Source organism: Narcine bancroftii, chromosome 2, assembly GCF_036971445.1.
Source record: "Narcine bancroftii isolate sNarBan1 chromosome 2, sNarBan1.hap1, whole genome shotgun sequence".
In the NCBI taxonomy this organism is placed as follows: Eukaryota; Metazoa; Chordata; class Chondrichthyes; order Torpediniformes; family Narcinidae; genus Narcine; species Narcine bancroftii.
This window is the reverse complement of record NC_091470.1, coordinates 241,008,541-241,033,863: the sequence shown is the minus strand read 5'-3', so window position 1 is coordinate 241,033,863 and position 25,323 is coordinate 241,008,541. Positions and strand designations below refer to the sequence as shown.

The 25,323-nt window shown below is 44.7% G+C and overlaps 1 protein-coding gene across 8 annotated transcripts in view; it reads right to left on the bottom strand.

Annotated features, from left to right (window-relative positions):
- colec10 (collectin sub-family member 10 (C-type lectin)) overlaps nt 1-25,323 on the bottom strand; it is a 94,139-nt gene that overhangs the window by 19,406 nt on the left and 49,410 nt on the right. For 5 of the 8 annotated variants that reach the window (XM_069920587.1, XM_069920586.1, XM_069920582.1 and 2 more), the window contains 3 exons: nt 14,231-14,284; nt 10,983-11,078; nt 4,183-4,857 (listed from right to left, as the gene is read on the bottom strand). In XM_069920587.1, the coding sequence (XP_069776688.1) occupies nt 4,466-4,857; nt 10,983-11,078; nt 14,231-14,284 (542 nt within the window). In that variant the 3' untranslated portion in view covers nt 4,183-4,465. Of the gene's footprint in view, nt 1-2,795; nt 3,984-4,182; nt 4,858-10,982; nt 11,079-14,230; nt 14,285-25,323 lie in introns of those variants that run through there. The other 3 variants (XR_011352079.1, XM_069920585.1, XM_069920584.1) reach the window with 3 other exon arrangements.

Sequence of the window (25,323 nt, the reverse complement as noted above, 5' to 3'; positions counted from 1 at the left end):
ATCATTACAGAATCCCCTATCACTACAGCTTGCCTCTTCTCTCTTCCCTTCTTAGCTACAGGACCAGACTCCATGTCAGAAACGGGGTCTCTGTGACTTGTCACTGGTATGTCCCCCCCCCCACCACACCCACAACAGTATCCAAAATTGTATACATTATTGGGGGGGGGGGTGGCCACAGTGACTGCCTGCCTGTTCCCTTTCCTGTCAGTCATTTACCCTCCCCTCAGAGGTGTGATTGTGTCCCTGTAACTCCTGCCTATCACCCCCTCTGCCTCCCGAATGATCCAGAGTTCATCCAACTTCAGCTCCATTTACTTAACTCAGCTTGTCACGTCCTGCATCTGGATGCACTTCTCGCAGATGAAGTTGTCAGGGATACTACTAGCTTCCCTGATGACCCACATTTACAAGAGGAGCATTTTGGCTGCCTTTCCCACTGTCTATGACTAAATTAAGAAAATATATGAAACTATATCTAAAAAACCTGCCCTTACCTGTGCCTACCTGCTGAATCCTTTTTGTTCCTCAAATAGGTGGCCCTTTTTAACTTCAACTCTGACTATTCTTCACTTCTTACCTGTCCTTCTCGAAGCCTGTTGGGCCAAAGCCTTACTTACTTAGCCCACTCCAACGATGACTGCTCCCCCCTTGTCTTCAACTGTTGAACTCAATTGCCCAATCGACTGCTATCTGCTGAGTCTCTCCTTTTTCAACCCCTTTGTCTTCCACATCTAATATTCTTCCTGGGCATTCTTCAACCAGAATGGATTAATAACTTTCCAGTTTCTGTTAAATCCTTCCCCTGAGTCTCTCTCTTTCCCTTATCCCTCAGTTTCCTTTCCTCCAGGTACCCACCCCCTTCCATTCAGAGAGCTACCCCTCCCCCTATCACCTCATCTTTGCTACACCAACATTGAATGAATTGAAAGATATACAGTAGATACAATTAAGGGCAGGCTAACCAAGCAGAGATTGAAAGGGTCAATCTCAATGATTTCAATGAAGAAAGTTGAGATGAATCTTGAATAAATGCTTGTACAGTTTGGTTGGGCTGAATAGATTGCTTCTGTGCCAGAAATCCAATGCAGACCTGTCTTGCTAACTAATTTCTTTCTAGTATCCCTGCACAGACTAGTAACAGTTAATTTTGTTTTTCCCTTTGTTGCAACGAACATCTCCCTCTTCAACTTTCTGTTTCAAATCAGCTAATAGCTTTCTGGTTCTCAGAGCTTTAAATTGTACCTATATGAATTATTAATGGTTCTGACCTGTGGTTAGAATGTTATTGGTGCTCAAACTTCCAGGAATGTTTCTAAACAGTTACCAGTTTTGTTTTCCCACTTTGGGACATTTCCACAATGGTTGTTGCTTCCTTGGAATCAAAGACTTGTCCCATTCATAATGAAATGTTTATCTGGGTCCAAGCCGACAATGAACAACAATGAAATGGTAGCAAATCACAAAATTCTGCAGACACTGTGGTTGAAGTAAAAACACAAAATGCTGGAGAAGTTCACCAGGTCAAGCATTTCCTTTATAAAACAAAGGCAAAGATACATAACTGACGTTTCGGGCTTGAGCCTTTCATCAAAGTGTGAGAAAATGCCGGCAAGCATCTGAACAAAAGAGTAGGAGGAGGAAGGGAGAATGGCAAGGCAGGAGATGATTGGTAAAGAAAGGAAGGAGAGAACAGCAACAATGTGGGTGAACAAACTGAAAGGACAGGAAAAGGGGGAGGGGGGGAAAGAAAAGGTGAGCAGATTTATTGCAAAGCAGTAAAGTCAGTGTTCATGTCATGTAGCTGGTGGGTGCCCAGACAGAAAATAAAGTGTTGTTCCTTCATTCTGCAGGGACAGACATGTGAGCACGGGAGTGTGTCCCAGAGTTGCCACTGGGAAGGTGCTTGGTTGCGAACAATGAATTGGCAGTCTGTTTCCGCCTCTTCCATGTCATGTTTCCAGACAACTCATAGTAAACTCAGCCTTGAAGAGGCCATTGTATTACATTAACGCATCCTCTTCGGTAAAAATAGAATAATTGGGGGAAATAGAAATAATGAAGTCATGACTTTGAACAACTGCACTCCTGCCTTCACATCTTCTTTAAAGGACCAAAATATAGTCAGTGAAAATATACTTTGACTGAGTAAAAGCACCATGCATATATGAACAATTGTTGACATTGAGGGATCTCTGAACACTTGCTATTGATTTTGTTTTAACGTTTAAGACTGAATCACATATCTTTGCAATGAAGTTGAAGAGGAATGATGTACGTGAACAAACCTTCACCACGGGGTGTCTTCGATGCTGACAGAAAATGGTGCTCCAGAGGTGTCACTGAATCTGTAAAGGCACTTGAGGATAGTGCATTTGGTGGTAAACAAAATATTTGGGTAAATAGTCTTCAATGTGTAAAAGCATTTGTAGGAACGGATTGACACAAAATAATAACAGAATACATTTCAATATTTCCACACAACAGAGGGGTCAGCCTTTCATCCCCTCCTGACTATGCTGTCTCCCAGGGAAACCTCATTCCTGTACAAATCCTTGTGACCTATTCTGCCCACAGTCTCAGCAGCTGTCGCCAGATTCTCTGGCTGCCCAACTGCACTGGGGAGATTTTGAGTGAGGAATCTAGAGAAAACCCATGCAGTCATAGGGGATTGTGCAATAGAAGTCAGGATCGATTCCATTTTGCAAAAACTGTGAGGCATCAGCTCTACCTCCTGCACCCCCGTAGGACTATATATAGAAATGAAGCTTATAAAGAATCAATAATGTGCATAATGACTTTAAAGACTTTTATTTGGAGCTCTGGTGTTCTTTAATAGCTAATGGATGAGTTTTTGGTTAGGGCTTAGGTCTATTGATCACCCAGCTCATTTTGTTTGTAAAATTATTTGAGTGCATATTGTTTAAGCTGTGAAAACCATTTCTATGACTCCGTTATTTAATGGACCAGTTTCCTTTTTACAATGCTGATAATAAAGGGAAAATCCACATAAATTTCTACATCATCTACTGCCAGTCATTGTGGCTTGAACCCTTCCAACCTGTAATCTGCATTTTGTATTTTACTTACAGAAAGTTACGACCAGCTCCTAAACTGAGGCGCTAATTGCTGTAGTCTCAATGCCCAGAAATAGATGAGAAAAACATTGACAAAAAGTAGTCATGCCCACAACTTTGGCCTGAGACCAACAAACAACTAAACATCAAATGTTAATTAAAAAATAAATCTTAAATTTTAAATGTTTAAATTCAGACATAGAGCACAGTAACAGGCCCTTTTGGCCCATGAGCCCGTGCCGCCCAATTAGGCCCAACTGACTTGCAACCCAACACACTTTTGAAGGGTGGGAGGAAATCAGAGCATCTGGAGGAAATCCACCAGACACAGGGAGAATGTGCAAACTCCTTACAGACAGCATAAGTTTCGAACCCCAGTCACTCGTGCTAACAGAATTCTGCTATTCACTGTGTTTAAATTTCAAAAATGGATACATAATAACTCAATGATTACAATACTAATAATGAAAAATGTAACAACTTGTGTTTCTTTCTTTAGACCATAAGATTTTGAGTGAAGAATAGGTTCAGGCCTAATGAGGCACAGGGCCTGCAAGCACACTGTTTGTTGGGCAATTTCATGCAAGTGGGTGGAGCAGAATAGACTCAGAATATTCCAGCCCATTCTCAGAGTGCTGAAAATTGAAGAATGGACTAGTGAATAGGTGTCCATCTCTCAGAGAACAGGTTTTGATTGTAAGAGCCGATGTTTGCTAATGGAATCTTTCCATTTTCTTAATTTATATAAATGTAAGGATCAAGGGATGACTGTTTATTATTCCTAATAGCCCTTCAATTGGGTAACTTACTGAGACTGGTTGATGTCAGTGTTTCTTGAAAGAATGTTGTCAAAGCAGATAATTTTTATGACAATCCAGTTTTCTTTTCTGGCCATCATTAGTAATGCTGTTTTGAAAAAAAAACCAGATTATTACTGAATTTAAATTCCACAGTACCCATGATAGAATTTGAATTTGAGATCCTCAGGTTATTAGTTAATCATTTACCAATTACACGATGTTAGGCCCTAATAGAGACAACACCAACTGTAACAAAAACTTGGAACTCACAAGATTGAGCCAGATTACAGAGATCGCTGCAAGAATTAAATATTGGATTATTCTTTAATATGTTCCAAAGCATACTAATACAAGATGTCCAAAACAACATTTCAGACCAGAAAGTACTTTCCTCATCAATGTTTTCTGTCAATATATGACTTTTAAATTGAAGATTTTTGTATACAATTTGGTGAGTTTGTATATAATTGGTAGATCTACATTAGTGTAAATAATTATGATCCCACTACAAATCAAGGGTGTGAACAGATGTGGGTAACTTCTTAACAGTCACGAGTGATTGTCATACAGGGTGAAGTGTAGATTAAATCATGAAATCTTTTTTAAAAATTCGCAGACAAAGTATATGGTGAGGTGACACTCCACATCATTCCACCCCCCATCACTTACCATTTCCACACAGTCTTCACCCCCAAAAGCATTGTTGGGTTCTCCTGGTCTCCAATGACTGTAATTCTGCAGTGGGGTAGAGTCAGTGTACATGAATTGCTTTTCCTTTTCCAAATCGTTCACGCCAATAAACACTCGAGATAAACCAGTCTTGTTTACATATGCAGCAATCAGTGAGTTTGTTTCTTCATCCTTTGGCATCGCCAATGATCCTCCTCTGGTTTTGCAGTGCACAAGTGCAGCATTGTAATTCTTCCCTTCCTTCACAATCAGGTAGAATTTCTCCTCGGTCTCTTTGATGCCTGCGATAACTGCATAAGAAAGCAAAAGATGCATTTTACTTTTCAACCGGAAGAGGGTGAGCAAATTAAAATCTTGGGAGTCACTATCTTAGAGGATTTTTCCTGGTCCCAGCGCACCAATCACATCGCAAAGAAAGCACATTGGCACCCTCAGAATTTTGTGGAGGTTTGGTAGGACATCAGAACCCCTGGCAAATTTCTACAGAGGTGTGGTGGAAAGTGTGCTGACAGGTTGCATCATGGTCTGGTATGGGGACACAAATACCTCTGAGCGTAAAATCCTGCAAAAGCTCAGGACATCACAGGCAAAACTCTCCCCACTATTGAGAACATCTACAGGAAACACTGCCGTCAGAGAGCAGCAGCAGTCACGAATGCTCCGCATCACCCAACATCTGCTTTGTTCTCACTGCTGCCATCAGGAAAGAGGCATAGGTGCCACAAGAGTCGCACCACTAGGTTCAGGAACAGCTGCTACCCCTCCACCATCAGATTCCTCAATGACAAACTCAATCAGGGATTCAGTTAAGCACTTTTACTTGTGCACTTTATTGATTTTCATTTTTATTTTCTCTGTATTGCATAGACCATTTGTTTACATTTGTTATCTGTTTACAGTTGTTTGTTTGTTTATATGTTTATGCTGTGTACAATTTTTTGTGCACTACCAATTGTTCGTAATTCTTGCATGCCTGCAGGAAAAAGAATCTCAGGGTTGTATGTGATGTCATGTATGTACTCTGACAATAAATGTGAACTTTGAAAAATTGCCACCTCTGGAATGAAAGGTCAAAGGGGCTATTCCTGGGGAATTTGGTTGTTTGTTGCTTCCTTATTACTTAATCTCTGATATCATGGCATTACTGCAAATAAACTTCAGCACAATCCATTTAGTTTCATTTAGTTGTAGACTAATTCCATGAGGCTCACTTCCTTGTTCTTATTAAAAGAATATCTAGGTATTGAACAATATTGTCAGGTTAGAAATTCCATTGCTTACAAATATACGATTGCTTCCCAATGCTTCTATGTCTCTTTTTTCTTTTTAAAATATTTTTATTGGCATTTATATTATACATTATAAATACTTAAACAGTATAAAAATATATTGTGCTACAAGATTCAAAATTATTACAAAAAAGATTTTCACGATAAAAAGAATCCAGACCACAATCATATTGAAGAATAGAATTAACCACACGATAAAACCCAAAGGAAAAAAATCCAAAACCCCGTACCACTAAGCAAGGTTAAAAGTTAACCTATGGGAATCAAGTGACAACAACCTGGAGATGGACAGCACCAAAATTTCAGAATGACCCCAATTCTTAAGATTGTGATAGTAGTCCAAATGGGTCTTTTGGAAGTTAATATTTGAATCTTTGATGGCCTATCTAATTTTTTCAAAACTTAACACAAGACATAATATCATTTAACCATGGAGCATGTGTATCTTTCCATTTAATCAAAATTGCATGTCTGGCTATCAATGAGGTAAAGGATAAAATTTGATTTTCATTTGGAGTCAGTAAAACATCAATATACGCAATTTGCTTTTTTTGTGACACTTTGATAATCTACTTGACTGCCCTTTATGGGTAGAAATGGAACTGAATTTCACTAAAAGTACTCCTGTGTTGGAACTTCGAGGGTCCTTTTTATCTTCTTTATGTAAACTTACTGATAATCCAATAATGAGATGTAGTTTGAGAATACTGGCACAATTTTGAAGATTTTTTGATTTCAGTTTTTCTCTTGTCAGCCCTATTATATCTAATTGTGTTTTGTTTTTCAATTTTCTTTGCAAGATACTGTCTTTAATGACTGGCACAGATTGAATATTAAATGTTTTAAAGACTTTTTTATTCAAAACAATTTTACTTCCTTTATACAATTAGTGGCAAAACTTAACTTACCAAACACTAAACTTTTTAGATATTTACAATTAGACATTTTGTTCAATCTTAGAGCTCTGGCCACCATGACAGAGGTGCACCAAAGAAAAGGTACAAGGACTGCCTAAAGAAATCTCTTGGTGCCTGCCACATTGACCACCGCCAGTGGGCTGATATCGCCTCAAACCGTGCATCTTGGTGCCTCACAGTTTGGCGGGCAGCAACCTCCTTTGAAGAAGACCGCAGAGCCCACCTCACTGACAAAAGGCAAAGGAGGAAAAACCCAACACCAAACCCCAACCAACCAATTTTCCCCTGCAACCGCTGCAACCATGTCTGCCTGTCCCGCATCGGACTTGTCAGCCACAAACGAGCCTGCAGCTGACGTGGACTTTTACCCCCTCCATAAATCTTCGTCTGTGAAGCCAAGCCAAAGAAAGAGAGAGCAAGAAAAAGAAAAAGGAAAAGTGAGTTAGTATGCGGTCATTGACAAATCAGCCAAGAAAGTGACAAGAGCTAGGGCGGCAAAAGCAACCCTGGCTTTCATGAAAGAGTTAAATCTGGTGGATGCTTGGAGATGATGGCATCCAAGGGAGAATGATTACTCCTTCTACTTGATACAACACGACTTTTACACCAGATTTGACTTGTTTCCTGCCTCATCTCAGCTGGAGGACAGAATTATATAAACTGAATATACGGCTATGCTATTATCAGATCATTTACCATTGACCTTAACTATTGTCATGCTGTGGTCAGATCATTACCAGAGCTGGTTGAGAGTATTGGGAGGGTTTCGCGGACCACTGCTGCTGTAGTCTGGTTGTTAGTGGAGCGGAGGGGTGGTGGCATGTGGCACGATCAATGACCACTCGCAGACACGAAGCAAGAGTCATGCCTCTACATGCTGCTGGCTTACATTCAAGGCAGGTATGAGGGAGGAGTCTAGGGCTCTCGTCCTTTATTAGGGGATCTTATGAGGAGGGGGCTACAGGTACAGAAGGCAGGCCAGCCTGTTCAGCCCAATGAAAACATGTCCAGACATGCTGCAGTAATGTGTTCCACCACATGGTGCACCCCAGGATGGCTGTCACCAGGGTGACCATGAGCTGGCTGTGTTATTGGTCAAGAAGGCCTCCATGTTCTCCAGTGAACCTGCCAGCTGGTCTGCTCTCTGCAGGCTGTTTCCCTTGCTCTAAAAGTCACTGTCGTAAGCAATTCGACCTGATCCCCATGACATAAGCGTCTCAGATCAGGTCCTCTGTATTTTCTGCAGCAGTCATGGCTTTGCATTCGCAGGCCCTGCTGATTGCTCGCAGGTCCCAGAACTATTCCGTGTTTGACTCACCAGGTTGTTTTTTTCTGGTCACTAGAAGGTGTCTAGCATAGATAACATTGATCTTACGCTGGTATTGCCCTTTGAGGGTGTCCATGGCTTCCTGGTACGTTGTGGTGTCGCTGATCATGGAGTACACCAGGGTGCCGACCCGGGAGTGCTGTACTGGCAGTTTGTCAGTTTATGATCGCATGATGGTAGAGGAGACCTGCAGAAATGCTTCAAAACAGCACAGCCAGGGTTTGAAGCTGGTAAATGACTCAGGCGATTGAGGGTCTATTTCCAGTTTTTCTGGTTTGAGGATGTGCTCCATTGTAGAAAACGTCAAGAGAATTAAACTGATGCACCATCAATCACTCAGGATACTATTGTGGAGAAACCAATAGGCTTTAATTCACTCGAGAAATAGCATATCTTTACTATTCAGTTGTCCTGCACTGAATTGCAGGGGGCCTGTGGAACAGCCACCTTTATACAGGAGCCGGTGGGGCAGGGCCACAGGTACAACTAACCAATAGGAATGTTTCACCAGATAATTATACGTTACAATGGTTTACCACATACCCTTTAATAAAATTTGGAATATGCACTTCAATCACATGCGCATTGTTTGATTACAAATTTAAAACTGTGGAGCACATGAGGCAAATAAACAAAAAAAGTGTCTTTGTGCCAAGCATTATGGAGGGCCCCGCTCCCAGCACTGGCCTGCAGTCTCACCAACCTTTGAGTGTTCCCTCTGTCTCTATTCGCGAACCTGACCCCGGAGTGCTGCCCCATAGCTACCAAGAGCAGGCGCTACAGCGCCGAGGACATGGCATTTATCCGGGCTGAGGTTCAGCGTCTCCTGTCGGACGGGATCATTAACCGCTTCACCCAGCTGGACGCATACCCCCTTCCCTGGATAGCTGACATGAACAATAGGGTTGCTCAATATTGGATATTCTCGACTATTGGCCTCAAGTCGGCCTATCACCAGCTTCCCTCTGCCAAGTGACCGTATCTACACAGGCTTCGAGGCCGATGGTAAACTTTTTCATTTCCTTCGGGTCCCCTTTGGCGTCACCAACAGCATCTCCGCGTTCCAAAGGGTGAATAACTGGTTGGTGGAGGAGCACAGCCTGGCAACAACGTTTCCCTATTTAGATAATGTTACCAACTGAGGCCATGATCAGCAGGACCACGATGCTAACTTTGCTAAATTTCTGCGGACTGCACAGTCCCTCAATCTCACATACAACAAAGACAAGTGTGTCTTTAATACCAATTGCCTGGCACTCCTGGGATGCGTCGTGGCACATGGTGTCATTTCCCCAGACCCCAACCGCATGCGGCCCTTATGGAGCTACCAGTCTTAAACACCCTGAAAGCACTGAAGAGGTGCTTGGGGCTGTTCTCTTATTATGTGCAATGCGCAATGGGTGCCCAACTACGCCGATAAGGCCCACCCCTCATTAGGTCCACAATTTTCCCATTATCGGCAGATAAGGCCTTCATGTTCAATACGAAGCAGTGGGGTAAAATTAAAAATGACAAGATACTCAGGTGGAGAATCGAGCTCTCCACCTACAACTATAATATCTTGAATCGGCCAGGTAAACTCAATAATAGGCCTGATGCTCTATCCTGGGGAACGTACGCCAGCGCGCACCTCGACCGTCTCCAAGCCCTACACAATGCCCTTTTCCATCCCAGAGTTATGAGACTGTTTTACTTCATTAAGACTCAGAACCTCCTGTACTCCATCGAGGACGTCTGGTCCAAGACCAGACGCTGTAGAGTCTGCGCTGAATGCAAGCCGCAGTTCTACAGGCCCGACAAGGCCCACCTCATAAAGGCCACTCGCTCGTTTGGACAACTGAATGTGGATTTCAAGGGCCCCCTCCCCTTGTCAAACAGGAACATTTATTTCCTAAATGTAATCGATAAGTACTCCCAGTTCCCCTTTGCCTTTCCCTGTCTGGATATGACCTTGGCCACTGTGATAAAGGCACTAAGCAGCATCTTCACTCTGTCCAGGTACCCTGATTACACCTACAGCGATCGGGGGACCTCGTTCATGAGTGAGGAGCTGCGGCAGTACTTTCTGGCCAGAGGCATAGCCACCAGTAGGACCACCAGCTATAACCCCAGGGGTAATAGTCAGGTTGAGAGGGAAAATGCCACCATTTAGAAGGCTGTGCTCCTGGCCCTGAAGTCCAGGGACCTGCCAGTGTCTCACTGGCAGGCCATTCTGCCAGAGGCATTACATGCCACCCGGTCCCTTCTGTGTACCGCTGCAAACACCCCGCGTGATCACATGTTTGCCTTCCCCAGGAAGTCGGCAAATGGGCCCTCAGTGTCCTTCTGGTGGGCGTCGCCAGGCCCAGTCCTGCTCCGGAGATACGTGAGGGGCCATAAGACTGACTTGTTGGTCGAGGAGGTACACCTCATCCATGCTAACTCTCAGTATGCTTTCGTGAGGTACCCCGACAGCCATGAGGAACCACTCCATACACCCCTGACTACCCAGAGTTTATCACCACCCCACAATGGGACTCACTGTTAGGGGCAGACTCGCCTGGGATACTACGCCCCACGGTTCTCACTCCAACGGGGTCAGCTCCCCTCAGGGCACTGTCCCCACCTCCTATACCATTTCCGACATCACCCCAACACAGATAACACCCCCTCCACGTAGCCAGACAGTGACTCCGTCCCTTGACACTCGGCCGGCGGATCAGCAGACCACTCCCACCCCTGTTCCCTCCAGGTCCCGTAGACAGAGGAGGTCACAAAGGATTCTGTGAGTATAAAATATATATGTCATTGAAATATTAATCTTGGACAAAGTAAATACTTCTTTTGATTAATCCATCTTTTGACAGAAATATTGCTTCCATTTAATATTTTGTGTTACCTACCATTCTTCACAAAGCGCATCGTGTTGTTCAGACGAGCAATGTTGATATCCATTTGTCCTACAATTTTCCGGTATCTTCCACAGTCACAGAAGCGACCTGTTAGTTCACAAGAACACAGACTGAGATTGGCCATGTTGTTTGTAGGGCAATTGTGGCTTTTGTTCAATGATCAGACATTTTATATCAACATTCAAAGAAGGCAGAGTTTCACTAAATATGAGTCGTCGTGCATAATAATAGGCCTCAAAGATCTTTCTAAAAAAAATCAGCCAAAAGTAAATGAAAACCAAGGGTAAATCAGCCATAATTGATATTTAATGGTGCTGGGTTCAATTCTATCACCAGCTACAAGATCAATAGAATGGTTTATGTTAGATCCCACATCCATAGGGAAGTTGTACTTCATCCATTGTGGTATCTAATACTTTCTTAAATGACTGTACTTATCCCATCACTGCTTCTTTTGGAATACCATTAGACATATTAATTACTCTCTCTGTGAAGAACAACCTAGTCTTGAATTGGCTTTTTACTGCTCTATTTTCTTTTAATTCTGCAGTAACTGTTTAGGATTAGATTTAAATTCATATTTATAGCGTGTTTATTTCAAAATCTCTGCAGAAACAATGGCAGCAGAATTGATGATAACATAAAAATAGAAATGAAGAGGGACATCTCGCTGGATTGAGTTAAAACTCCATAGAGTTTAAAGATACATTCACCCCTGTTGAATTTAACCAACAGGTTATGTGGAATCCTATTAAATTGTGCCACAGAATCATGTGCATTTGTCCATTGTCTTTGCTGGAAGCAGTTTCAATTCAATATTTTGTACATTAATTCACCGGAAACAAACAGCAATATTGGCACATCTGGCAGTGTTGCAAAGATAAAACTGTAAGCCTGCTGGTCTTGGAACGGAAACATCTATGACTAGGACAGTGAATATGTAATTGAGTTGATGGCAGGTCTGGCATGTTTGATTGGGATAAACATCTTTCTCTGCATATTTTTACTCAGTCGACCACACACTTACGTTGTCAATTGACATTTAAAAATCAGAATCAGAATTTATTGTCGTGAACCAGTCATGAAATTCAGTGTTCTGCGGTAGCGTCACAGTGCAAACATTCATATAATAACCATCTTACCACATTACTATATAAAAATATAGAAAAAATTATTCAGGAATCTGATGGCACCGGGGAAGAAGCTGTCCTTGTGCTGTCGAGTGCTCATCTTTAAGCTCCTGTACCTTTTTTCCCCAATGGTAACAGAGTGAAGAGGTCATGGCCTGGGTTTTGGGGGTCTCTGAGGATAGAGGCTGCTTTTTTAAGACTCCGCCTTATGTAGATGTCCTCGATGGAGTGAAGTCTAGTGCCTGTGATGTTGCAGGCTGAGTTAACATCCTTCTGGAGTTTATTCTTGTCCTGAGAGTTGGCACCTCCATACCCAGGCAGTGATGCAACCAGCCAGAATACTCTCCATGGTAAACCTACAGAAGTTTACAAGAGTCTTTGGTGACATACCAAACTGCCTCAGACACTTCACAAAGTATAGCTGCTGGCGAGCCTTCTTCATGATTTCATCAACATGGAAGATCCAGGATAAATCCTTGGAGATGTTGACACCCCGGAATTTTAAATTCTTGACCCTCTCCTCTACTGAGCCCTTGATGAGGACTGGATTGTGTTCTCCTGACCTTTCCCTGAAGTCCACAATTATCTCCTTGGTTTTTCTGATGTTGAATATAAGGTTGTTGTCGTAACACCATTAAATGAGCTGATCTATCTCATTGCCATTTGTGATTCTGCCAACCACCTGGTGTCATCAGTAAACTTGGAATTGTGCCTGACCACACATTCATGGGTGTATAACGAGTAGAGCAGTGGGCTAAGCATGCATCCTTGGGGTGCACCTGTGTTGATAATCAGTGAGGAAGAGACCTTTCCAATTCATACTGACTGCAGTCTTCCAATGAGAAAGACAAGGATCCAGTTGCAGAGGGGTCTACAGATGCCTAGAGTTTGTAGCCTCTTGACCAGCACTGATGGAATAATGGTGTTGAAGGCCAAACTGTAGTCAATAAATTGTTGTTTTCGAGGTGATCCAGAGCTGAGTGGAGAGCCAGCAATATTGCATCTGCTGTGGAGCGATTGTGACACTAGGCGAATTGCAGTGGCTCCAGATCTTTGCTTAGGTTTGTGTTAATTCCAGCCATGACCAGCCACTCAAAGCGTTTCATCACAGTAGAAGTTTGTGCTACTGGATGGTAGTCATTGAGGCAGCTTACACTACCCTTCTTGGGTACTGAGATGATTGATACCCTTTTGAAGCAGGTGGGAACCTCTGACTGCCGCAATGAAAGGTTGAAAATGTCCGTTTACACTCCAGCTAGTTGATTGGCGCAGATTTACAGTACCCTCCAAGGTACATCATCAGGGCGTGATACCTTTTAAGCCATTTATGGCTGAATGAATCTGAGGGAGCTTTGTGATAGCATCATGTTATGGAAGGCCTTGCTGTCATGCAGAACACCAATGCTGACTGATCTGACTTGGCACAGTCAGTGATGAGTTAGTTCTGGCCCCCTTAACTAACAAAATTAAAATTCTCTCATAGCACAGTAAGATTTTAGCCCATGTCCTTTGATTATTAGTACAGACCATTACTAAAGTCCAGTGACTTAGCCATGAAGTCACAATAGCAAAATAAAATATAGTGAGGGTAAGAGGGCAAAATACCATATATAGTCAAATGTTATGGACCAATATTTAGGATAAAATTTAGGGGATTGACTATTACATGCATACTATTTTTGACCACAATAAGTACCTGAGTCATTTGGGGAGTTGGGAGCTTGGATTGGTGTATATATGGTAGGAAGTGTGGAATGGGATTGAAGGAGCAGGAAGCCAGTTTCAATCTGGGAATGGGAGTTTATTATACAAGGGAACAGGAGTTCTCTGAACAAAACGGCCTCCATCTTCAGAAAGAAAACTGTCCAAAGTAATTTTATGGATGTAGCTATGCTATATTGTAGTGTTTGTCTCATTTTGTCTGGCATGAGTAGCATCATGTGTCACATCAGAATGTCAAAAGTCCAATGTAACCAAATTCCCACAATTGATATTTCCTCTGTGATCCAGCTCTCTGTCCAGTCCGTGTTCCTATGGAGAATGTTCTTCATGGATAGTGGGAGATTGATACATTTGCCTGTATATTTTGGGAATTTTTAGATACAATACCTGGCTGGCCTTTCGTTCCTGGAGGTCCTGGATACCCTCTATTTCCTTTGTCACCTGAGTAATAATCAACAGTGAGTTACAACCTTGTCTCATGGAGGATTGATTATTACCAATAGTATATTTGGACTGTAGAGAGACATAGAGCCATATAGGGTGTAAAGAGGCCATTTAACCCAACTTGCCCACACCAACCAAAATATTGCATCCACTCTAGTCCCACCTGCCTGCATTTGGCCTCTAAATCTATTCCATCCATGTACTGGTCCAACATTTTTCTTAACAATTGTCATAGTACCTGACTCATTCAGCTCCACCTGTGGTCCATTCATACATCAACAAGGTATAAAGCCTGGTAACATCCTCATAAATTTTCTCTGCACCCTCTCCAGCCTGACAATATCTTCCCAATAGCATGGTGACCAAAACTGAACACAATACTCCAAATGGAGCCTCATTAAAGTATTATATAACTGCAATATGACCTCCCAATTTCTATACTCCATGATGAACGTTAATGTGCCTAGAGCTTATGAAGACCAAAGTGCCAGAAGCATTTTTTAAGGTGCTATGTACCTATACTCATAGAACCCTCTGCTCTACAAGACTCCCTAAATTCCTATTACCCACGTTAGAACACCCAAAATGCAATCTCACATTTCTTTGCATTGTTTCCTTAATAATTCCTCTGCCCACCTGCTCAACCGATTAAGATCTTTCTCCAATTGTTGGCACCTTCTCACTATTTGTGAAAGAAAACTTTTTACTGTTACATCAAAGCAAAAAACACGTTTGCACTATCAGAATGCCACTTTTTTCTCTTGTACTAAATATAACAGTGGATATTTATTATCTTTTTCTGTTCTGGGGTAACTTAATAGATACTACTGGATAGAATTACATTTCAATCAAATTTATTAAAAAGCACCTATTTTGGCTGCAGCAGGTAAGATGGATATGTACATTATACTTGTATAGATGACAATAGACTCCATACATTATCACATACATATGGATTAGTATGTAAAAAAAAGTGATTCCACACAATAATTTAAAAAGTCAGTTAATAAACAGTTTTTTCTGCATACTTGACTTGGTCTGATAAAGTCTTAAAATTTGCATGATTTAGGTGTTGCAGCTTTAAATCAAGTGAGTAGGTTTAGATACTTTTCAGCTGAATTGCGGTTTAGTCTTGAGGAATGTAAATACCTATGAAGTTACTATCTTCCCAAAATAAGTCTTGCTAATCATGGCAGCCATCGACTGGACTGGACAGTGGTAGAAACATCCAGCCAGAAAAAATTATGGAATCTAAAAATGTTGTTAATGACTAGTCAATATCAACACAGGTGTGCTGTTTGATATAAATATCTAGTCACTTCAAGATAAATGAGATCAAATATGGTTTGGAGGGGAATGAGTTTCTGACTTGTGTTCTACCCTTGGTCCAGGAAGTTAGTGAGATTTTCAATCAGCAGCTCTGATAGGTCCCCGCCCCACAACCCCAGCAGTAAACTTGTTACTGAGGGGAATGGCCACAGGGAAGCTCTGCATTGTCAAAGGTTATTGGGAGAAGGCAGGGGACTGGGACTTAGTGGGAGAAAGCATCAGCTCATGATGGAATGGTGGAGCAAACTCAATGGGACGTATGGCCTACTTCTGCTCCTATATCTTAGTTTAGCGATGCTATAACTCCCAGGAGGCATCAAACTGGCCATGTGACATTAGTGTCTGATGATGTCAGCACTTGTGAAGTGTGTGATTCTGGCTTCTAAAAGGTTGTACGGGTGATGAAGAGTAAATCCGTTTGGTTCATCATGTCTACTGCAATTCCAGTGGCTACAATCAGAGTCACTAATTGTATTTGTGGACAAATGTGGACTCTGCAGCTGTTGCTGTGAAGCTACCACCTTTCTGGACAGCTGAGCCTGATCCGTGGTTCCAACAGACTGAAGCACAATTTCACCTTCGCAAAGTCAAATTTGACACCACTTGTTATTACCATCTTGTCAGTGCCCCGGACCAGGTCATCGCTTAGAGGGTTTGCGACTTCCTACGGGATCCACCTCATACCAGCAAGAATGACTCTTTAAAAGTACTTTTATTACGTGTAGGTGGCGGCCCACATTGCGGAGATTAGGCCTGCACATCACGCGACAGCAGACGTGATCAGAGAGACTCCCAGGACAACGAACTGGCGGGGGTAGAAGCTGGGGGAGCATCAGACCAACACACCTAAAATAGCATTGGTCAAGCTGCCCATCTAACTCTGCAGAAACAGGCTGGGGAAGAAGGGCATTCATATGCAAGGGTGTTCCTGCCCATTATTGTTATTCATATGGCTGACTCACTCAATCAGCAAAAAAAGGTGGGAACTTGAACAGTATAAAAGCAGCCTTTCCACCCCTAATATGTGTGTGTGTGTGTGTGTGTGTGTGTGTGTGTGTGTGTGTGTGTGTGTGTGTGTGTGTGTGTGTGTGTGTGTGTGTGTGTGTGTGTGTATCAGTCAACCACATGTATCTTCCCTTTGTCTTTGGCTTGGCTTCGCGGACGAAGATTTATGGAGGGGTAATGTCCACGTCAGCTGCAGGCTCGTTTGTGGCTGACAAGTCCGATGCGGGACAGGCAGACACGGTTGCAGCGGTTGCAGGGGAAAATTGGTTGGTTGGGGTTGGGTGTTGGGTTTTTCCTCCTTTGTCTTTTGTCAGTGAGGCTCTGGGGTCTTCTTCAAAGGAGGTTGCTGCCCGCCGAACTGTGAGGCGCCAAGATGCACGGTTTGAGGCGATATCAGCCCACTGGCGGTGGTCAATGTGGCAGGCACCAAGAGATTTCTTTAGGCAGTCCTTGTACCTCTTCTTTGGTACACCTCTGTCTCAGTGGCGAGTGGAGAGCTCGCCATATAACACGATCTTGGGAAGGCGATGGTCCTCCATTCTGGAGACGTGACCCACCCAGCGCAGTTGGATCTTCAGCAGCATGGACTCGATGCTGTCGACCTCTGCCATCTCGAGTACTTCGACGTTAGGGATGAAAGCGCTCCAGTGGATGTTGAGGATGGAGCGGAGACAACGCTGGTGGAAGCATTCTAGGAGCCGTAGATGATGCCGGTAGAGGACCCATGATTCGGAGCCGAACAGGAGTGTGGGTATGACAACGGCTCTGTATACGCTAATCTTTGTGAGGTTTTTCAGTTGGTTGTTTTTCCAGACTCTTTTGTGTAGTCTTCCAAAGGCGCTATTTGCCTTGGCGAGTCTGTTGTCTATCCTTACATCCGATGAAATGGTGCAGCCGAGATAGGTAAACTGGTTGACCGTTTTGAGTTTTGTGTGCCCGATGGAGATGTGGGGGGCTGGTAGTCATGGTTGGGAGCTGGCTGATGGAGGACCTCAGTTTTCTTCAGGCTGTCTTCCAGGCCAAACATTTTGGCAGTTTCCGCAAAACAGGACGTCAAGCGCTGAAGAGCTGGCTCTGAATGGGCAACTAAAGCGGCATCGTCTGCAAAGAGTAGTTCACGGACAAGTTGCTCTTGTGTCTTGGTGTGAGCTTGGAGGTGCCTCAGATTGAAGAGACTGCCATTCGTGCGGTACCGGATGTAAACAGCATCTTCATTGTTGAGGTCTTTCATGGCTTGTTTCAGCTTCATGCTGAAGAAGATTGAAAAGAGGGTTGGTGCGAGAACGCAGCCTTGCTTCACACCATTGTTAATGGATAAGGGTTCAGAGAGCTCATTGCTGTATCTGACCCGACCTTGTTGGTTTTCGTGCAGTTGGATAACCATGTTGAGGAACTTTGGGGGACATGCGAGGCGCTCTAGTATTTGCCGAAGCCCTTTCCTGCTCATGGTATCGAAGGCTTTGGTGAGGTCAACAAAGGTGATGTAGAGTCCTTTGTTTTGTTCTCTGCACTTTTCTTGGAGCTGTCTGAGGGCAAAGACCATGTCAGTAGTTCCTCTGCGCGAAAGCCGCACTGTGATTCTGGGAGAACATTTTCAGCGATATTAGGTATTATTCTATTTAGGAGAATCCTAGCGAAGATTTTGCCTGCAATGGAGAGTAGCGTGATTCCCCTGTAGTTTGAGCAGTCTGATTTCTCGCCTTTGTTTTTGAACAGGGTGATGATGATGGCATCAAGAAGGTCCTGAGGCAGCTTTCCTTGGTCCCAGCAGAGCTTGAAAAACTCATGCAGTTTGGCATGCAGAGTTTTGCCGCCAGCCTTCCAGACCTCTGGGGGGATTCCATCCATACCTGCTGCTTTGCCACTTTTCAGTTGTTCAATTGCCTTATATGTCTCTTCCCGGGTGAGGACCTCATCCAGCTCTAGCCTTAAGGGCTGTTGAGGGAGCTGGAGCAGGGCGGATTCTTGGACTGAGCGGTTGGCACTGAAAAGAGATTGAAAGTGTTCTGACCATCGGTTGAGGATGGAGATCTTGTCGCTGAGGAGAACTTTGCCATCTGAACTGCACAGCGGGCTTTGGACGGGGTGAGGGGCTGTACACAGCCTTTAGAGCCTTGTAAAAACCCCTGAAGTCGCCAATGTCCGCGCTGAGCTGGGTTCATTTGGCGAGGCTAGTCCACCACTCATTTTGGATCTCCCGGAGTTTGCGCTGAAGATGGCTGCATGCGCGACAGAAGGCTCATTTCTTCTCTGGACAGGACGGCTTTGCAAGGTGAGCCTGGTGGGCAGGTCGCTTCTTTGCCAGCAGCTCCTGGATTTCCTGGTTGTTTTCGTCGAACCAGTCCTTGTTTTTTCTGGAGGAGAAGCCCAGTACCTCTTCAGTGGATTGCAGTATGCAGTCTTCAGCTGATCCCAGAGGGTTTCAGGGGATGAGTTCATGAGGTGGATTGCATCCTCGAGCTTTGCTTTGAGGTTTGCCTGGAAGTTTCCTCTCACTTCGTCTGAATGCAAGTTTCCAACATTGAACCACTTTCTGGGGGCTTTACTGTTCCTGGACTTTGGCTTGAAGTGAAGGTTGAGCTTGCAGCGAACAAGCCGGTGGTCAGTGTAGCATTCCGCGCTGGGCATGACCCTGGTGTGGAGCACATCTCGTTTGTCTCTTTCTCGCACCAGGACGTAGTCCAGGGGGTGCCACTGTTTGGATCGGGGATGCATCCAGGTAGTCTTAAGGCTGTCCCTCTGCTGAAAAAGGGTGTTTGTAATGACAAGCCGCTATTCTACGCAGAGCTCCAAGAGGAGGAGCCCATTGTCGTTGCACTTGGTGACACCATGCTTGCCCAGGATTCCTGGCCAGGTTTCTGAGTCTTTGCCGACGCGAGCGTTGAAGTCGCCAAGGATGACAACCTTGTCGGCTGTAGGGGTGCGTTGAATGAGGTTGCAGTGATCAGTGTAGAACTTGTCCTTTTCTGCTGGTTCCGCCTGGAGGGTTGGAGCATAGACACTGATGAAGGTGATGCGACGCTTGTTTTGAAGGGGGAGTCGCATGGACATGATCTGATCCGACTGGCCTGTCGGGAGGTTTTCAAGTTTGGAGGCAATGGAGTTCTTGAGCATGAAGCCTACACCAGATAGGCGTAGTTTCATCCATAGGCTTGCCAGACCAGTGGAGTGTGTAGCCCGCGCCGCGTTCTTGGAGGCTGCCTACATCTGCAAGGCGGACTTCACTGAGAGCGGCTATGTCGATGTCAAGTCTGAGGAGTTCATGTGCGATGAGGGCAGACCGACGTTCAGGTCGGTGGCTGTCAGCCTTGTCTAGCATAGTTCTGATGTTCCAGCATGCTAGCTTGAGTTTGTGAGCATCTTTTGAGGGGGAGGACGTGGAGGGGGAGGACGTGGACATGTCCTCGGGCCTGCGCAAAGGAGCTTTTAGGTGGAGTGCAGTGTGCGCAGTACTGGCCCCACCCTTTACACCCATGGTGCGTGTGCCGTGGCCAAGCAAGCTGGGACGTGACAGCGAGGACCTTGGGTCGTAGGTTTTATATCAGAGTGGCCTTCTCCTATGCAGGTTTCTTACCCGGGCTGGAGGGGCCTGCCTCCCCTCCTAAGTCGGAGCATAACTGGTCGCAATCCAACATGTTGGCCTCCTCCTGCTTCTCGGGGCCTCCGCCTGCTTCACTCTGCCGAGGCCGGGGTAACCGCCTCCCCCTCGCTTTTGCCTGGATCGGGGCCGCCGCCGTCTACCTTCTGCTCGGACTGGGGCTGGGGCCGCCGCCGCCTACCCTCTGCCTGGATCGGGGCCGGGGCCGCCGCTGCCTTCCCTGTGCCCGGACCGGGGCCGCCGCCTCCTTCTTTCTGCCCGGACTGGGGCCTCCACCTGCTTCGGTATGTCCAAACAACTACATTTCAATGGGTTGGAAGACTGCACCCCTTCACAACTAATGGACGAAGTGCTGTTCCTAGCAGCTGGCAAAAGGCCAGCTTTTTAGAGAAAATGCCAGATGATATTAGGCTCTTGTTATCCAAGTGTTCATTTGAAGACCCAAAGGCTGTAGCAGCAGAGGCAGACATTCTATAGCTGGCTAAAAAGCACAGCAAGGAAAGACAAGTCTACACAGCCAAGCCCTCCAATGTTGGCCCCGTGTCACACTCCAGTGCTTTTAACACATCACTCCCTATAAACAGGCAATGCCCCAAGACAAGCAAGCAGCTTGTGGACACTTCACCTTGGTGTTATTACCACAGGCATTGGGGAGTAAATGCCTGCAAGTGCCTTCCACCCTGCCCGTTTGCGGGAAAAGCCCAGCCCAACTGCCAGTAAAGGCTGCGACGGATGGCAAGAAACCTGCAAGCCTGCTGCATGTTTTGGATCAGTTGTCCCAACAAAAATTTCTGGTGGACGCGGGTTCAGAAGTTGGTGTATTTCCACCCACTTTTTTTGACACATGCCATCCTAACCCAGACCTGCAACTACGAACAGTTAACAGTTCCAACATTCCAAGCATTAGCACCAGGAAGATGAATGTCAAGTTTGGCCATTTATTATAGCAGCAGTATCCCAACCTTTGCTTGGTGCAGATTTTCCTCGGGTTCATTCATTCCTCATTGACTTGAAAGGGTGTTGGCTAATAGATGGAACTACTTTACAGACTATTCCTCTGGCAGGCACCTATACCCTTCTCTGCGCATCCAAACATTAAGTAAACCAGTAGATGAATTCTCCAAGCTGTTGGAAGATTTCCCTGAGATTACTACTCTGCCTCCGCTGCAAAGCACGGTGTTACTCATCGCATTTTTGCTAAGGGCCCTCCTATCCATGCTAAAGCACACTGCTTGGCTCCAGAGAAGCTGTGCTTAGCTAAGGAAGAGTTTGCCAAGATGGAGGAATTAGGCATACTTTGTAGGTTTGACAGTCCCTGGGCATCTCCATTATGTATGGTCCCGAAACACAATGGAGGTTGGCGACCATCTGGAGATTACAGGTGGCTTAACGACGCCATCATCCTGGATCGTTATCCAATACCTCATATTCAGGATTTCTCGGCTAATTTTCATGGAGCGAAGATCTTCTCCAAAATAAACTTAGTGAGTGGCTATAACCAAGTACCAATAGAGCCAGAAGACATTCCAAAAACAGCAATAATTACCCCGTTTGGGTTGTTTGAATTTTTATGAATGCTTTTCAGATTAAAGAAAGCAGCTCACTCATTTCAATGGGTGATGGATGCTTTAGGGTGTGGTACGACCAATGTCTTAATTTACCTCAATTATATTTTACTGGCCAGTGGGACTAAGGAAGAACATTTGGAACATCTTTGAACACTTTTTATTTGTCTTCAAAAGTATGGACTGACCATCAGTCCAGATAAATGAGTTTTTGGACAAGTAATGATCAATCTCTTGGGGCATAGGATTACTCAGTAAGGCACAACTCCACTGCCATCCACAGTTGAGGCCATTACCAAGTACTCAAGACCTGCAGAAATGCTTAGGTATGGTAAAGTTTTTCTGTTGGTTTCTTCCAGGAGCAGCTCATATCATGAAGTCTCTTTTTGATTTACTGTCCGGAAACGTCGGAACCATCCATTAAACTGAAGAGGGAAATAATGCCTTCTTGAAGATGAAAGATTTGCTGACTCATGCCACTCTGCTCAGCTAGCCAGTTTTAAATGCAGCCACCACCCTTTCTATACAGACGCTTCCAGAATGGCCATAGGAGGTGCACTTCATCAATCTGTCAATGGGCACTGGAAACTGTTAGCATTCTTCAGCCACCATCTACGTGAAGCAGAGAAAAAATACAGTGCTTTTGATAAGGAGCTTTTGGCCATTTATTTGTCTGTTCGACACTTTTGTTATTTTTTGGAGGGCAGAGATTTTTTTACTATGTACAGCGACAACAAGCCCTTAACATTTGCTTTTTCCAAGGTCACAGAGCCCTGGTCAGCCCAACAACAACTGTAATTATCATTCGTTTCAGAATTCTCCACAAAAATACTACATATTTCCATAAAAATCAATGTAGTAGCTTATGCACTTTCCTCCTCTGCTCTACTTGAGGCTTCATTTGTAGATCAAGGTATTGACTACACAGCTTTGGTCCAAGAACATGACCATGAGACAAATGCTTATTGGACTGCAATCATGAACCTGCAATTGAAAGATGTACAGTTTGGAGTTAATGGCAAACAACTCCTCTGTGATATATCGACGGGACACCCATGCCCAGTGGTTCTGGCATCATGGAAATGCTGAGTATTAGACTCTGTGCATGGTCTCTCACATCCATCAATTAGTTTGACCGTTTATGTGGTTTCGGACAGGTTTGTGTGGCATGGTCTTAAAGATGCTACACATTGTCTGCCTAAAAGCAAAAGTTCAGCAGTCCTTCCCACCAGTTAGTCGGTGTTTTGCTCATGTCCACATGAACATTGTTGGTCTGGTTCCTGTTTTAAGTGGATACCGTTATCTTTTTACAGGTTTACGCGGTGGCCTGAGGCCATGTCGATGGTAGATGCTACTACAGACACTTGAGCTCGGGTGTTCCTCAGTTCCTGGGTGTCTCGTTTTGGTTTATCAGCGCATGTTAGTTTAGATAGAGGACCACAATTTACTTTCTCGGGGTGGACAGCCTTGTCTCGCTTGCTCGGTATAACAATTCATCATATAAAATGGACAGCCTTGTCTCGCTTGCTCAATGTAACAATTCATCATATAAATGCCAATCTTCCCCAGGTCAATGGAATGATGGAAAGATTGCATCAACATCTCAATTCAGCCTTAATGGCTTGGTTAGATGGCCCGAACTGGGCTGATGAGCTGTCCTGGGCATTAGAACAACTCCAAAGTTTCATCTGTGGAGCTCATTTACGGAGCACCATTGGTCCCCTACTATTCCAACTCCAGTGATGATCCTGAGGAACTGTTGAGCAGACTAAGAGAGACTATACGAAAATTGACCCTTATACAACTGTCATCACATGGAGAACACTCTTGTTTGTGCCTAAAGACCTCAAAAACTGCGAATATGTCTTCATCCGAAGGAGAACACTTGGTCAACCTTTACAGATGTCCTACAAAGGTCCTTATAGGATACTCAGACAAACAAAGTTGACCTATATTTTGGACATTGGAGGGAAGCCATAGTTTTTCACTATTGACAGGCTTAAACCAGCTCATGTGGACAAGTCTTTCCCAACAGTCTGTTGCAGAGGTCGACAACCTAAAAGGCAGACAAAACTTTCTGCCGGATCTTGGGTGGGGGGGGGGGGTGGGGGTGGTGGGCATGTAGTGGCAGCAGTATGGCTGCTCAACAACTCCCAGGAGGCATTGAACCAACCATGTTACGTCAGTGCATGATGATGTCAGCATGTGTCGAGCTTGTGATTCTGGCTTTTAAAAGGTTGCACAGGTGATGAAGAGTAAATCTATTTGATTCACTCTAGAAATGCCTTATAATGTGGTTATTTCATCATGTCCATAGCGATTCCAGTGGCCACAATAGACTTATGGTCAGCCTTCTCCCTTTACTGTTTCTTGCGGTCACCCAACTGCCTGCAGCCAATACATTAGGAGTGACTAGTTCACTGCGACATGATTGTCCTTACCTGAACCTTTGCTCAGACCTCTTCACCGAAGCCTCTTGAACCAAAGCCTCTGAACTTAATTCAGCTGCAGCACTTCAGCGCTGCCAGACTCAAAATATCCACTCTGCTATCCTTTCTCTCACCAATCACAATCCTCCTCTTCCTATCCTCCTCCCCACCTCTCCATCCTCGCTCCTCCTCTTTTTCGTACTTCCTAAAAATGTGGTTAATCACTGTGAAGAAGTACCACAACAAGCTGCATATTGAAGGAGAGGAAGGTTTTCACGTTGGTGAAATGATCTGGCTTCTTTATGACCTGGGGGCAAGAGGGGGAAACTGCCCTCCCAAATTCAGACAAAACAGTGGGGAAAATTCAGGCAAAGCAAGAAGAAGAAGAAAAAAAAAACAGAGAAAGCAAAAAGATAAACAAATTAACAACAACGGCTGCGCCGCTCCACCACATCCAGGTCCTGGTACCTTCATGCCCGGGGCACTGTGCATCTCACCTCCAATCTGGGATCCAAACATAGGCCACGGCCTCCTCCGGGAAACAACTAGCTGCTTGGGCCACAACACTCAGCATCAGTGTTCAGGCCCTGTGACATCAGCACACATAAGCCGGGGCTGGCTGTCGCATGACAGGGTGGTCGCAGCCCCGGCACAGGACTGCTGCTGACGGATGGAATGACTTGCTGTGAACTTCCTACATTGCTGCGTGATGACATCAGAGAGGCTGTGAAGCGCCACCCAGTCTGGTTCCCATGATGATGATGAAGCGGCTCAGGCCTGGGGATGGATGTGAATCTCAGCCTCAGATGGAGCAGGCTTGGAGGGGTCATGGACGGCCCACTTGCACCTCTGGACCCTGTGTTTGCAGCCAGTTCACAGAGGAAGCGGTGATCTGTGTTTGGGCCCAGAGGTGAGATGTGAGGCAACCTGGATGCAGTGCAGGCCCCGTGCAAAATTTCAGGCAAATCAACCCCTCTGCCACCCTTAACCAAAGAGGCCCCATTTGCCTATGCATGGGAACATGAGTGCAATCTATGACTGCATGCATTCTGATGAAACTGACATATTCCAGTACCCTCATAAAGGAGCTAAATAGAGTTCCCGAGGAAA